Here is a 14,293-nt window from a genome sequence, read left to right as displayed (position 1 = left end):
AAAAAGTCCCATTTCTGACCGTTGTGTCTTTCTCTGGTTTTGGGAAGGCGGAGGTTATAAGCATCCCACGGGTTCTCAAAACTGGCTGTCCAGATTTGCTGTCGTCGCTGACATCAGCGACGGCCGTTTTTGAAGATTGTGTGTGTGTGTGGGGGGGGGGGGTGGCGCAGTTCAGGCCAAAGGTGGTACTGCAGCTGAAAATGCTCTGAGAGCCATTCAAAAATGAGAGAGGCTCTCTATTCAGGAGTGGTAATTTAGCCTCAAACCTTTTGAAAAACGTTTTTGGGACATAAACAATATGACATAAATACTTTTTAAATGCATGGTGTATCACCTTTAATGTCAGCACAGTACATAACCGTGTGCGTGCGTGTGTGCGTCCGGGCCCTACCTTGTGGTTCTTGCCGTGGCGGTACACCATCCAGTCCTCGCCGTTGGTGCTGACCTCCAGCTTGAAGGTGGTGACGTAGTAGGACTTCTGGGTCTCCTTGGAGACGGCGCCCTGCGTGGCGATGCCCGTCAGCACCTTCAGGAAGTGCAGGTCCACCTGGAGGGAGGGGGTCAGAGGGTTTTGGTTTGGTTACACCGGTGGTACTCAAATTCACCCTTTGTTAGCCTCCTGGTTGGTCCCTGACTGACCAACCAGCAGGCTCTATCTGCCTTGTCCCGCCCTGGTTCCGCCTTTTTTATGTTGAATTTGCTTAAACATAATTTATGGAGAAATAAAAACATATAAAAACATGCTGATTCACTATGCTGCCACTGAGCAGCTCCATTTGACTGAAACCAAGTTTGAAATTAGAATTGAGCCCACAGAATAACAATACGAAGCAACTGAATTAACATGATAGTGGATGGAGTGTCCCACTGAATGTCCCTCCAAGACACAGCAACCAATGGGTGTGGAGAGGGGCAGGACAACGGGCGGGACTTGACAAAGGTGAATTGGGGGCCTTTTCCACCGGCAAAGAACCGGTTCCAGAACCAGTGCCGGTTCAACTTTCTTCAGGGTTCCCACAAAATTTTAACAAATAATTTCCAAAACGTTTCCAGAATATTTAACCCAATTTCCAGGACTATATAACAATGATTCAGCTCAATAACAGGTCGCTTACTCCTATGCGCAATGCCCAAAGACAGGTTGTGTATGCCAGTGGTTCTCAACATTTTCAGGCCGTGACCCCCGAAATAATCATGTTTTAACTTTTGTATAACACGGTTCTATTGTTGCGAGGCGTTGTGAGCATGTAGATCTGCTATTTTCACAATTTCTGCCAATTTCTGCCAATATTTGACAATTTGGCCAATGTTTAATTTGTCATTTCAAAGGTATTAACAAAATAATAAGCACAATAACCAAAGACAATGCATTGCTATTTTTTTCCAGGACCTTCCAGGACCCTTGATCAATTCCAAAACTTTCCAGGGACTTTACCACTGTGCCACCCGAGTGCCTCAAATCTACTACATTTGATATAGTTTTGAATTTGACTCCTGAAAAGCAACAGTTTTGGACACGTGGAGGTTTCCAGTGGACAGGGGCGATATGTATATCAGTCATCCTCGGGAACACAACGGAAGCCATCAGAACAGTGAGAGAGTGGAACTGTGGTGTTGTGTTCAGTCACACAACAGAGCTAATGTAGACAGCAGACACACACCAGCTGCTGCGTCTATCTGTCACGCACATACACACACACACACACACACACACACACACACACACAGCGGGCGGACGGACACCCCGCCGTCAACTACTTCTGTGTGTGTGTGTGTGTGTGTGCGTGTGTGTGTGTGTGTGTGTGTGTTTGTGTGTTTGTGTGTGTGTGTGTGTGTGTGTGTGTGTGTGTGTGCGCGCGCACGCGTGTGCGTGTGTGAGCGCGGAACAGAGCCGGAGGCAAAGATCAATGGTGTAGCGTTCCAATGCATTCCTTAAGAGCGCTCTCATCAATCAAGGGTCGTTCAACACTCTCTCTCTCTCTCTCCCCCCCGTGTGTGTGTGTGTGTGTGTGTGTGTGTGTGTGTGTGTGTGTGTGTGTGTGTGTGTGTGTGTGTGTGTGTGTGTGTGTGTGTGTGTGTGTGTGTGTGTGAGAGAGAGAGAGAGAGAGAGAGAGAGAGAGAGAGAGAGAGAGAGAGAGAGAGAGAGAGAGAGATTGAGTGTGTGGACAGATTTCCTTATCAACAGCAAACAGCTCCTCTATTTCCTGCTAGCCGTGTGTGTGCGCGCGCGCTTGTGTGTGTGTGTGTGTGTGTGTGTGTGTGTGTGTGTGTGTGTGTGTGTGCGGTCCTGGGCGTCCTCTGCATGGGACCGTATGAGATGTCAGTATTATGAAGAGCCATAGCCATAATATTTATTCCCGCTCCCTCCGCAAAAAGAAAAATACATTTCACTCCCTTTGCTTGTGTAACCTTGCTGGATTCAAACCAGTGCCTCTCTCTCTCTCTCTTCTCTCTCTCCCTCTCTCTCTCTCCCACACGGGAAAGCAATCATCTAGCAACCCGGGATTCCTCCCAATCCCTCTCGTCCAAGTAAGATATTAACCCGTTTAGGCCTAGACTTATTGACTGCTTTAACTATTGAAAAATGGCAGATCTACAAGCTCACAGCTGCGAGCTTGTAGATACTGCCATTTTTTAAAAATCGTGAAAATGTGTGTACGTTTTTCAATATATATATTTTTCATAGCAAACTTTTTGTAACTCAAATCTATGCTTCTGGGGGGTCCCTGGAACAACATAATCTGCGGCCAATAAATGTAAATTTGGGGGTCCTTGATATGAAAATGTTTGAGAACCACTGACTCAGGATTTAGAAGTCGGGTCAGGTCAAAGATCGGGTCAAAGATATTCAAAGACTTGCACACATTTTCTTCAAGATTAAAAAAAAAGAAAATAGCAGATCTACGAGCTCGCAAGCGCGGCACTCGGTGCTGCGCTGTGAGCTTGTATATCTGCCATTTTTCAATGGTTTAAAGCACAAAATAATGGTTAAAGTGGTTAAAAATCTGACCAGAGTCTTTGAGGGTTAAACCTTCTGGCAGTGGATGTTCCGCTACAATCGGCGCTTTTACCAGGGAAACAGATCCCGGACGATCCCCCAAGTTTGAACCCAGGCCTCTGCCGCACGTCAAACTCCCTCGTCTCTTCTCTATTATCATGACAGGCAAACGCAGAGCTCACAAATACTGTCTTCAGGGGTCTTCACTGTTTTCAGGCCAAGGACCCCCTTAGTTGACAGAGAGATGAAGCAGGGACCCCCACAACCTTTTCAGAGATTCCATATAGTTTCATTGTTGACAGCACAATCATCAGTGTATTTTGGATTCATGTCAATTTGTGTCTTCAGATATTTAACCACTTGAACCGTCAATACTTAGTACTGCTCTTTTCCTCCCTCTACACCAAACCTCTTTGCCAAAAATAGCCGATCTACAAGCTCACAACGCCTCGCAGTGCGAGGCGTTGTGAGCTTGTAGATCAGCAATTCTTGGCTAAAGTTCTCAGAATAAGGACGCTAGGGTTCAAGTAAGTGGTTGATATAAAAAAGGAGAAATAAAGTTTCTATCACACCACGATTTGGAGGACCCCCTCTAGTAACTCTGAGGACCCCCTAGGGGATCCCGGACCCCCCTGTTGAAGACCCTTGTTTTAGGAACATTAGCCGAAAATAGCCAATCTACAAGCTCACAACGCCTTTCTACTAAAGAGGTTTGTGTACAGGTAAAAAAGAGCAGACCAAGTAGCAAGCCAAAGATCAAGTTTACAAAGTATTGAGAGTTTGAGTGGTTAAACATCTGAAAATAAAAATTTCAAATACAAATATTTACAATTTAACATGAATCCAACATGCAGTGGGGGTGGGGGTCCTTGCTTCGTCTCTCTCACCTGAATTCTACCACATTTCATCATTTGGTATACTAGTTTTGCGAATGCGTGTGTACATGCACGCGTGCGTGTGTGTGCGCGCGGCTGACCTGTATGTACTCCTTGTTGCTGTCCTCGGCCGGCGTCCATGCGTTGTCTTCGTTGTTGAGGCGGGCCTGGCGTGGCGACCAGCGGCCGTCGTAGAAGGACGACGAGGCCGAGATCTGGTCGTCGCTGATCTTCCCCGACTCCAGGCCGAACGGCATGCTGCAGTGGAACGCTGGTCCAAAGGGACAGAGAGAAAGAAGTTAGCTTTGTGCACACATAGACATCAAAGGGAGCTTGAGCCCCTGCCCTTTTATCCATCTGTAAATAAAAGTGCCCTCTCCAGAACCATGAATGCCGTTTTTACTATGGTGAAAGAAATGCAAATGCCCTCTTTCCATGCCATACCTGGAGGCAGCATTCAAGAGAATTCCCTTGTCCAAACTCTCCCTCTCTGCCCTCTCTATGGAGAAATCCATACGTACACCACATCTCCCTGAGACAGGGAGAGATATTTCCCATCTAGATTCCCCCATCTGTAATTAAAGTTTGGGCCTATTGGAAAGAAATGTGGCCTTTTCCTTACTGCCTTCACAGGTGTTACCAATTATGCTAAATTAAGGCCAAACAGAGGCCAGCTGATATTGCGCGTGGTGGCTCGCTGGAAACTCTCTGCTACACCAGACGCTCTCAAAGTGTGGTCCAGGTACCAGTGCCGTCGGTTCAACAAAAGCTAGGGTATGGCAAAGATAGTCCTCATGCACATGCCTGCAGGGCGTGCGTGGACAAAAAAAACCCGGGTTTCTACGGTTTCTTGGGCTGGATATGGCAGCCTGGAACGGTTGTTCAAGTGCAGCTAAACTTGGTATGATAGTAAACGTGCCACAATTAACAATAATGCATTGCACCTGTGCAGCTGACCTGCGGAACCTGGGAATATACCATTTTGTCAAGATGGGGAGAATACAAGTGTGGAGAATATAATTATAATACCTTGTTAATAAAGTGACCATTTTGTACAATTTTGCATTTGTAGTTATTTTACTGTCATTTAACCCCCCGTGGACCCAGGGTATGGCAGCTGCCATACCCCCTGCCATACCCAATTGACGCCCCTGCCAGGTACCACTGAGAGAGGAGCGTGGATAAAGAAAAAAGGAGGGAAGGACGGAGGAATGGGGGAGTCACTGACTATGACTCACTGTATATATTACTGCCAAGCGCTCTCCAAAGCACACTGCGGTTTGTTTGATTTTTGGAGGAATCCGCTGAATTTGTTTCAGTACGGTATGGGAAGCAACTCGCAGACACACGGACCTTGCCTTGAGATAATGCTTGTCAAAAATAATACATAAAAAGAGGCCTTTTTTTTACTCATCAAACGTCCGTGACTTCTTAAACCAGCGCCACGATGTGTAGTCAATGTTGACTCAGTCATTCAGGCACGTTCAGCTGCATTTTAATGGATTCAGAGAAATTCATGGGAATACAGCTGTATGAACAAAGCTGTAGTCTTTTGTCAATGTAATTTGGCTATAGTACTGTAAGTCACAAAAACTGCAGATCTACACGCTTGTAAGACATTTTAGCTATTTTCAACAATGTTCACCTGTTTTTTTGTCAGATCAATGACCTGGCCAGAACAGGGTCCATGTGGTTGAAGTAAAGCCCTTTGCACACAGACGCGCTTAACCGCACGGATAAAACGGACAATATAATTTTTTGAAAAGAAAACAATGATTCTCTATGACCTCATGCACACCGGCTCCGAATTAGCCGTGCGACGAGTGGCTGCCGCCGTGCGTTTTTTTCTCGATCGAACCCAGTTCGATTCGTGCGTCTTGTCGCATGCGGTAAAAAACTCATCACTCCTTTTATGACTCCTTTTTGGATCCGCAGCGCCGATTCCGCACAGCCTTGCACACCAAATCCAATGCGTTTTATTCATGCCGCAAACGAAAAAAAACGCAACTGTCCTGTGTGCAAGGGCTTAAAAAGAGACGGCGGTGATATCGAACTAAGGCAGATATTCAAGCTATTTTAATAAAATAAGATATTAATAATCTATCCATATTTTCGGTATGACATTTTAGACACAAAAAAGGCAAGGATCTATGAACTTGTGAGCTTGTAGATCGGCTAATTCAACTATTTCTGCAAGACAAACATTGTGTGACAGCACAGAATAATAATTAAGTGCCTAGTCCGTTCATTGATATATAAAACCTTTGTTGCGGCACTACTGCATTTCAGAGCCAGCTAGGATGGCGTGTGACAGAGAGAGAGAGAGAGAGAGAGAGAGAGAGAGAGAGGAGAGAGAGAGAGAGAGAGAGAGAGAGAGAGGAGAGGATGATAGATGAGAGGAGGTGAAGCCGGGCCGAGGTGGAACGAGGTGAAGTCAGTTTCTATATTGTTGATGAAAACAAAATGAGCTCCCTTTAAAGAAAGGATGTTCTCTTAAAGTGAGAGCCTGAGACGGCGAGATTGAAATATATAGAGCTGGTGGAGGGAGGGAGGGGAGGGAGGGAGGGAGGGAGAGACGGAGAGAGAGGGAGATCGAGTCAGCACAGACTGATGGGAAATAAAATAGGACTGAAAAGTTGAGAGACAGGGAGAGATGGGGACAGGGACGTGCAGAGAATGTTAGAGAGGCAGGGGCTGACATCTCTAAAGCTGTGAGTTGGGAGGTCGGCTATTTTCGGAGCTTGATACCACACTGAACTAAGCATAATCAAGTCAATACTGGAGATGTAGCGTAACGGCATGGATTTCTACACAGAGAGGGAAATTCTTTCAACATAAGACGAGGCATTTAAGTTCAGGAGAGTTTGGACAAGGCAATTCTCTTGAATGCTGCATGGAAGAGGGCATTTGCATTTCTTTCACCATAGTAAAAACTGCATTCATGGTCTGGAGAGAGGGCACTTTTTACAGACGGATAAAAGAGCTCAAGCCCCCTTTGATGTCTATGTGTGCAAGTGCCTGGATGGGATACAAATGCACTCACGCACACACACAGGTTTGTATGACCATACTTGTGATATCAACCATTTTTGGACAGCGATGTTACGAATGCTAGTTTTATTACATTCTGCAATTCTTAACCGTAAACCACGGACAAAAAAAAAAGAAAAAAACAGACGATCTACAACAGGGGCTTGCCCAAAAGGTAGATTGTGATCTACCAGTAGATCACCAAGGGTGTGCAGGTAGACCACATGACATGCCTCTAAAAATATATAATTAAAATATAAAAAGTATAATGTCAATATGACATCAAGAAGTGTTTGTCAGCTCCCTTCATGGCTTCTAAAGTAGGCAAACCTCAAATGCAAGAGTCAGTAGCATTAGAATCCCAAAAACCTACCACTTCCATACAGAATGGGATGAAGACATTTCCCCCAATATTTCCCATTTATTTCCCCCCTTGCCAGTAAGTGTGTTTGTCTAAAGTGTAAGGCCAGTGCTGCTATTCCAAAGCCCCCCCTCAGGCCCTCAGCTAAAACATTTTGGGATGGGTAGATCATGTTGAGCTAGTCATTTTAAAAGTAGATCTCATGTCAAAAAAGTGTGGGCACACCTGATCTACAAGCTCAAGCTTATACATCAGCTATTTCTCAGCGCACAACACTGGCACACGACTATGTGTAAATCATAATTTAACCATAAAATGGTCATCACAATGTTGGGGGGGACATTTGGTCCACACAAGCAGTGGTTCGTCAACCCTTTTCATATCAATGTCCTTTTCCGAGGTCCGTTTATTTGGCATTTGAGCCACGAACCGCCATTTTGATGAGGTTTAGCCTCTCAGACCCAAAACGTAGAATATTTTGTTATCGTTGGATGTAAGATTCTGTCCTCAATTCCATCCACGCTGTATTGAAGTGGTACAATGGGAGAGATAACAGGCAAAAGTTGATCAAAATAACAATTCTTCTACATTCTCTAATTAGCCAGCAGCTATGCCCCTCCTCTAAAAGCTTTTGTCCAATGCTAGCTTAGCAACCGGCAGCTTGCCAAGGCTGTTGCCAAGGCAAACCTTGGCAAGCAGGAAGTTATTCTAAGCTAGCATTGGACAAAAGCTTTTTGGGAGGGGCATAGCTACTGGCTAATTGTGTAGACTTCTTGTAAATTAAATAACGCAGATGTTTAACAATAATTTACTCTTATAGATAACTCTTGAGAGCGTAAAATGAAACCAAATGGACATGCAAAGGGGCACTGCTCAAAAGTATAGCAATGCACAACAGAGAGAGAGAGAGAGAGAGAGAGAGAGAGAGAGAGGGGAACTCACAGTCGCTGACTTCCTTGTGTGTCATGTTGTATCGTGCAGAGAAGCCATCTTTAGCCACAGCCATGTCAGTGTGGAAGGACAGCGACAGCAGGCCCGACGACGACTGGATCTCCGGGGGGATCTTGGTGCCGCAGTAACCGACCAATCAGGGGGCCCACTGTGCAAAAAAAAATGATTGTCAGGTTACATTCTGTAAGTTAATGCGTCACACTTTGCGGTACCAAATATTGTAATCCTGGAAAAAAACTGCTTCCAAAAAAAGATAAGACATCAAGGAACCATTTTAACGTACTTTAGATCCAGACTGACGAGAGTCAGTTGTTGATTGTATGAATATTGTATGTTTATGTTGTGATGTTTTATGTGGACCCCAGGATGACTAGCAACTGCAGCAGCGGAAGCGAATGGGGATCCGAATAAAGACTAAAGAATGAATAAAAGGAACCAAAGCAATTTTTCTGTGCAATAGCAAATTATTCTGGCTACACAAGGCCAATGTGCCGCAAGCTTATCCACAACTTTCCAACATCCCATCGTGCATTGCGCAGAAGGCGAGCTGCATTTCTGGCGCCGCAGCCGAGTGTGATCTACAAGCTCACTACGGTTGCATCTGCGACGCGACGTGAGCTTGTATGTCTGCTGTTAACCGGAAGTGTCCCGCAGATAATGCTACAGTAAAGCCTTGCGGAAACAGGTGGGTAGATCGGCTATTTTCATAATCAACTGTATCGCCACGTCACAGACGCAAAGGAGTGGGTGAGACAAGACAAAACCAAGTGCCAATAAGTCAAATAAATAAAACAAATATATATAATTTATGTATATGTATTATTTACAGATACATGCGGTACCATATGTGGCCTACTGTACATAAACATGCTGCCACGGTGGTGAAAATGTTTCACCGGACGCTCTCCTCTGAATCAGGACGTCGCAGGGTTCACTTTGGTTAATGGAGAGCGTGGCCCACGCTAAAAAGCATAATCACCCCATTATACTGTACAATAAGATTCTAATGATGCACGATAAGAATATCATTCTAATAAGATATCTCTCTCTCTCTGTGCGGTATAGCACTTATAAACAGCAGAACACGATTAAACGAAGATTCCCAAAGGCTGAGATAAAAAATAAAAATGATTTAGCGTCAATTTAACATTCCCTTTATCTTCCCTGGGATGATTCCTTTTTCGTTTCGTTGTTGGACGGATATCTGATTTAACAAATTAAGGCCTAGAATTATTGAATGCTTTAACTATTGAAAAATACCAGATATACAAGCTCACAGCGTGGCACCGAGTGCAGCGCTGGGAGCTTGTAGATCTGCTATTTTTGAAAAAGTCGTGAAAATGTGTGCAAATTGAATATATGTATTTTTATAGCGAACGTTTCTAACTCAAATGTAGCATCTGGGCGGTCCCTGGAACAAAATATTTTGAGATGGGGGTCCGTGGCCAAATACATATCATTTTGGGGGTCCTTCACATGAAAAGGTTGGAGAACCACTGAGAAAGAAACATAGGTTTTTCAAAAAACAAAATTGAAATTTTGAAATTTTCATGATTTTTCAAAAATAGCAGATCTACAAGCTCGAGTGCCGTGCTGCGAGCCTGTAGATCTGCTATTTTTTATTAGGTAAAGCATAACAATAATACGCAATAATGTGTACCCGTACTGAATGGCTTAAAGAGCCTTTGAATAGCCTTTATATATCACTTAAACAGCATTTAAATAAGTCCTTTTTGAAGGAGATAGGAATACGAAAAGAAGCAGGCGTCTGCTAAAAGCACCTCTGTGTGAAAACGGTACAAAGCTTATCTGGTCGTTTTCTTTTTTTAAAGGCGATGGTGTGATGATTGTTCTCTGCCAGCTCTTCAGGGGGAATAAGGTCATTCTCTGTTTAGCAGCGGAATCAGGGCCGCTGCTGTGTGCGTGCGTGTGTGTGTTTGTGTGAATGCTTAAAAAACAAAGACACTTTTGAAGCGCAGCGGCCTTTCGCTGAAAGCTGCCACTTTTAGCGAAAGCCTGCTGAGCTTCAAAGGTTGGGATTGAGAAGAATGCGTCACATTGCTATATGACGCATTCTGACTACCAACTTTTAAACTTTTGCACAGGTACATTTCCAAAGCCCGATTTTTATACTTCACAAAACGACGGCTGTCGCGTTAATTGACGCGTCATTCGCGTACCTGCCATCTGATATTTCTCAAACCGCTTCTCTCAGTCCCTTGCTCTACCTTGCTCCCCCGGGCACATTAAAGATAAAAAAAAATATTGTTCTAAAAATCCTAATTTGTTGTTAATTACAATTTTGTTGTTAATTACAACTTGGATGGCAAATCACAACCTCCGCCCCTGATTTCTCACATGCCCCTCTTCTAGCGCCACATCAGGCAGATTTTTGCAAAACACATTTTTGAACACTGCTCCTACAGATTTTGGCCAAAAAAATCACACAAAGCGGTATACAGTATCGCTAAAGTCATGTCATCAACATGGATTTCCCATATTCCCTCCTGATTGGTTACCATTGCCTTCTAAAGTTTGTGTATGCGACCTGACGGTCGCTTATCTCCCGATTAGGGAGTCTTACTGGTTATTGCTATAGTTATCTTTATCGCGCCGGTGGGAATGACGCTTTACTGTCTGGCTGTCTGTCTGTGATAGTCATCCAATCTATCTGTCCCTCTGCTGCGTGCGTTCGTGCATGCACATTTGTGCATACGAGTGTTACTTTATGAGTTTGGAATCGTCACACACACACACACACACACACACACACACACACACACACACACACACACACACACACACACACACACACACACACACACACACACACACACACACACACACACACACACACACACACACACACACATTAATTACGGCACTCTCCAACTTTTCCTTATTTCCTTCCTCCCCTTCGACCCTTCCTCTCCCATCCTTCGGTCACGCTGTGTTCGCGCCGCGTTCACAGGAAACTGTTCCCCGGGCGGCAACGGCCTAAATGGTTTCCAATAATCAAAGCTTCGGAAATCAAAAAAAAAGGGGGGGGGCTGTAATTGGAATTTTTTTAAACACATCGTCGCTTCCTTTTTTTGCAAGCGAGCGGTAATGGAAGGGAGGGAGAGAGAGAGAGAGAGAGATTTAGGAAGAGTGAGAGAATGAAAGGAAAGCCAGCCAACAGGAGAGACAGAAAGATAGGGAAGAGAGAGAGAGAGAGAGAAACAGACAGACAGGCAGGCAGACAGACACAGACAAAGATAGAGATACCAAGAGAGAGACTGAGAAAGAGACACACAGAGAGAGAGAGAGAGAGAGAGAGAGAGAGAGAGAGAGAGAGAGTCTGTGTGAGAGACTGAGAGGCAAAGACCAGCGGACAGGAAATGACATCCACCCTGCTCGCTACATGTAGCCGTCAACAGCTAGCTTGAGTACCTCACACCCCCTCCCTCCCCCCCCTGGTCGCGGCGGTCATCATCAAAAGCCTTTGATAACCTCCTTAAATGGTTTCCTCCTCGCCGCTTGTTTCCTGATCTGGCCCGATAGGCCCAGTATTTATTCCCCCCCGGTTGTTTTTCTGTGGCAAAACATCCCTCGGCTACACATGAGGTTTGTGGTTTGTGTGTATGTAAAAATAAAACGTTTATAAAGCCTTAAGTGACAAAAAAAAGTCTCTTTGTAGCCAAGAGGGTAGAAATGGAAAAGTCTCGTTATATGTTTTAATTTGGAACACGCATGACTGAGAGATTTAGAAATGGAATTAGATTGCCCAGGAAACTATTACAAAAATATTTATTTCATATTTACAAATGGTAGAAAAGAACAACAATTGGCTTGTATGTAGGAAAAGTCATGAATGGGCAAATTTCTTAAGAGTTTCCTGAACAAACCTATTCCACCTCAAAATCTCAAAATCAGGCTCAGTCATGCGAGTGTTAAGACCTGGAACCACTTTAAACATTAGCTTGCAAGCTTGGAACTGAGTTTGTAGATCTGCTATTTTTGAAAAATCGTGATTTTTTTTTTACAAATCTTTGAATATATCTTTTTTAAAGCGAACATTTGCAACTCAAATATTTGCTTCTGGGGGGGGGTCCCATATAATTCTAGGTGTCCTTGACATGAAAAAGTTTGAGAACCACTGACACAGAAACGCATGCATAGCAGCACCCTGAAAATTTGCGGCGCGTCGCGGCGTATCAGCGATCCATCGCAGCGTCTCACTTTCGCAAGGAAGGAAGCTCTATACGGTAGGTGATAAGAAAGGGGGAGAGAGAGGGAGAGAGGGAGGGAGGGGAGGACAGGGGTGATGAAGGGTGCTATTATGGAGGAGGGGAAGCGCAGGGGGCCTGGGAAACCAAGCGCTACAGAGCTCTGAGAGGGGGTAGGGTGGGTGGTGGGATAGTCCCGTGTGAAATAATGTTTCCTCTATGTAAAGTACAGGAATGCCAGCCTGTATAAGAAAAAGAAAAAAAAAGAGCACAAGATAGCGAGGCAGGGTGAGGAAATTGAACGGCGGTATGCACATTAGCACGTGGGAAAATGTCGGCAGTGTGTGTGTGTGTGTGTGTGTGTGTGTGTGTGTGTGTGTGTGTGTGTGTGTGTGTGTGTGCAATGTACATGCTGTTGAGAGTTTACGCAATGCTTCTTGGCTTTGCGTACCGTTCGGAGTCATCTGAGTGCACTCCTGTGAACCTGAGTGTATGCGTGTGTAAATGGTGCCTTTGACATGAGATGAAAAAGAAATCACAGACCCGTTTGGATGTTTAAGTTGGCCAAAATGTGGCCATATTTTCCCAAATATGGAGATGAATGACGTCTGACATCATAGATGCAGGAATTCCCAGATATGGGCTTAATATTGATGACATCAGAGATCTCCATGTATGGGCATAAAAGGGATCGTATTAGTGTGGTTGCCCCAGAGGCGTTGCCCTAACGGCATCATCTGGGAATGCCCATATATGGACATATTGTGTCAGTCAGATGTGGTCTATGATGTCAGACATCTATGATGTCAGATGCCCATATATGGACATATTGTGTCAGTTTCATGTGGTCTAACATCTATGATGTCAGACATCTATGATGTCAAGCAGTGTCTTGGCCATATATGGGGCATGAGATGTGACAGACAGACAGACGGACATGAGGTGCAGGTTTTCATACTAAATAGGGAGCTACAGTCGCAACAATCGTGTGTGTGTGTGTGTGTGTGTGTGTGTGTGTGTGTGTGTGTGTGTGTGTGTGTGTGTGTGTGTGTGCGTGTTGGGGTGCCGCTTGCTCACCCTGCGGCAGGCCGTCCCAGACGTCCAGCCAGTCGTACTTGCAGTCGCCCTCGCCCACCAGCAGGGGGTCGTTCTCCAGGTCGAAGGTGAGGAAGGTGAGCGTGATGTCCATGTGCGGCGGGGCCATCACCATGTAGGAGCACTCCAGGTTGTGGGGGTACTTGTCCGGGAAGCCCGGAGAGTCGATGACGCCCGAGGGGCTGGTGAAGTTGCGGAAGCAGAACTCGGACCCTGCGATGGGGGGAGAGGGAAGAAAGGCGGCGGTGTAAAGCAGTGGTTCTCAACCTGTGGGTCGTCGGGACCCCAGGGATTGTCCCCAAATGATATTGGGGGGTCCCCAAATGATTAACTTAGCCTCTCAGACACAAACATAGAAAAGGATTGGATACGTTTTTGTCCACCATTCCATGCTGTATAGATGTGGTAACATAGGACTGATAACAGGTCAATGAAAATAACAATTCTTCTACTTTCTGTAATTGTGTAGACTTCTTGTAAATCAAGTAATGCAGCTGTTTAACAATATAAACTTTGAGTTTGTAAATCTGCTATTTCCCGGAACAGAAACACAACGCGCCACCTATAAGTGTTTCCTGTTGAGATTGGCACATTTCACCCAGGTTTTTTTTTTTCATCTCACTCACGTCACTTTGTCTGCTGACCTCACTCAGCAACGAAATAATCACAGGTGGCAAGCAGTGATCACCCCATGATGTGCACTGCAATGTAGTTTCAAATGTACTACAATGCAGGCGCTTTTTGAGAGTGAAAAAATAAGAAGACACTTGTGACA

The 14,293-nt window shown here is 44.9% G+C and overlaps 1 protein-coding gene across 1 annotated transcript; it reads right to left on the bottom strand.

Annotated features, from left to right (window-relative positions):
* Positions 1–391: 391 nt before the first annotated feature.
* Positions 392–13,731, bottom strand: LOC308280651 (neuropilin-2-like; the record flags this gene model as incomplete). Its single annotated transcript, XM_080754978.1, is given in 5 exon segments — positions 392–547; positions 3,975–4,144; positions 8,207–8,342; positions 8,344–8,363; positions 13,501–13,731. Coding segments are annotated over 5 exon segments (713 nt in total), but the record flags the coding sequence as incomplete, so codon positions are not given.
* Positions 13,732–14,293: the final 562 nt, after the last annotated feature.

This window comes from Nannobrachium achirus (assembly GCF_963921795.1).
Source record: "Nannobrachium achirus genome assembly, contig: SCAFFOLD_641, whole genome shotgun sequence".
NCBI classification, from domain to species: domain Eukaryota; kingdom Metazoa; phylum Chordata; class Actinopteri; order Myctophiformes; family Myctophidae; genus Nannobrachium; species Nannobrachium achirus.
The sequence above is the reverse complement of the archived record's forward strand: the minus strand, read 5'-3'. Positions and strand labels throughout refer to the sequence as shown.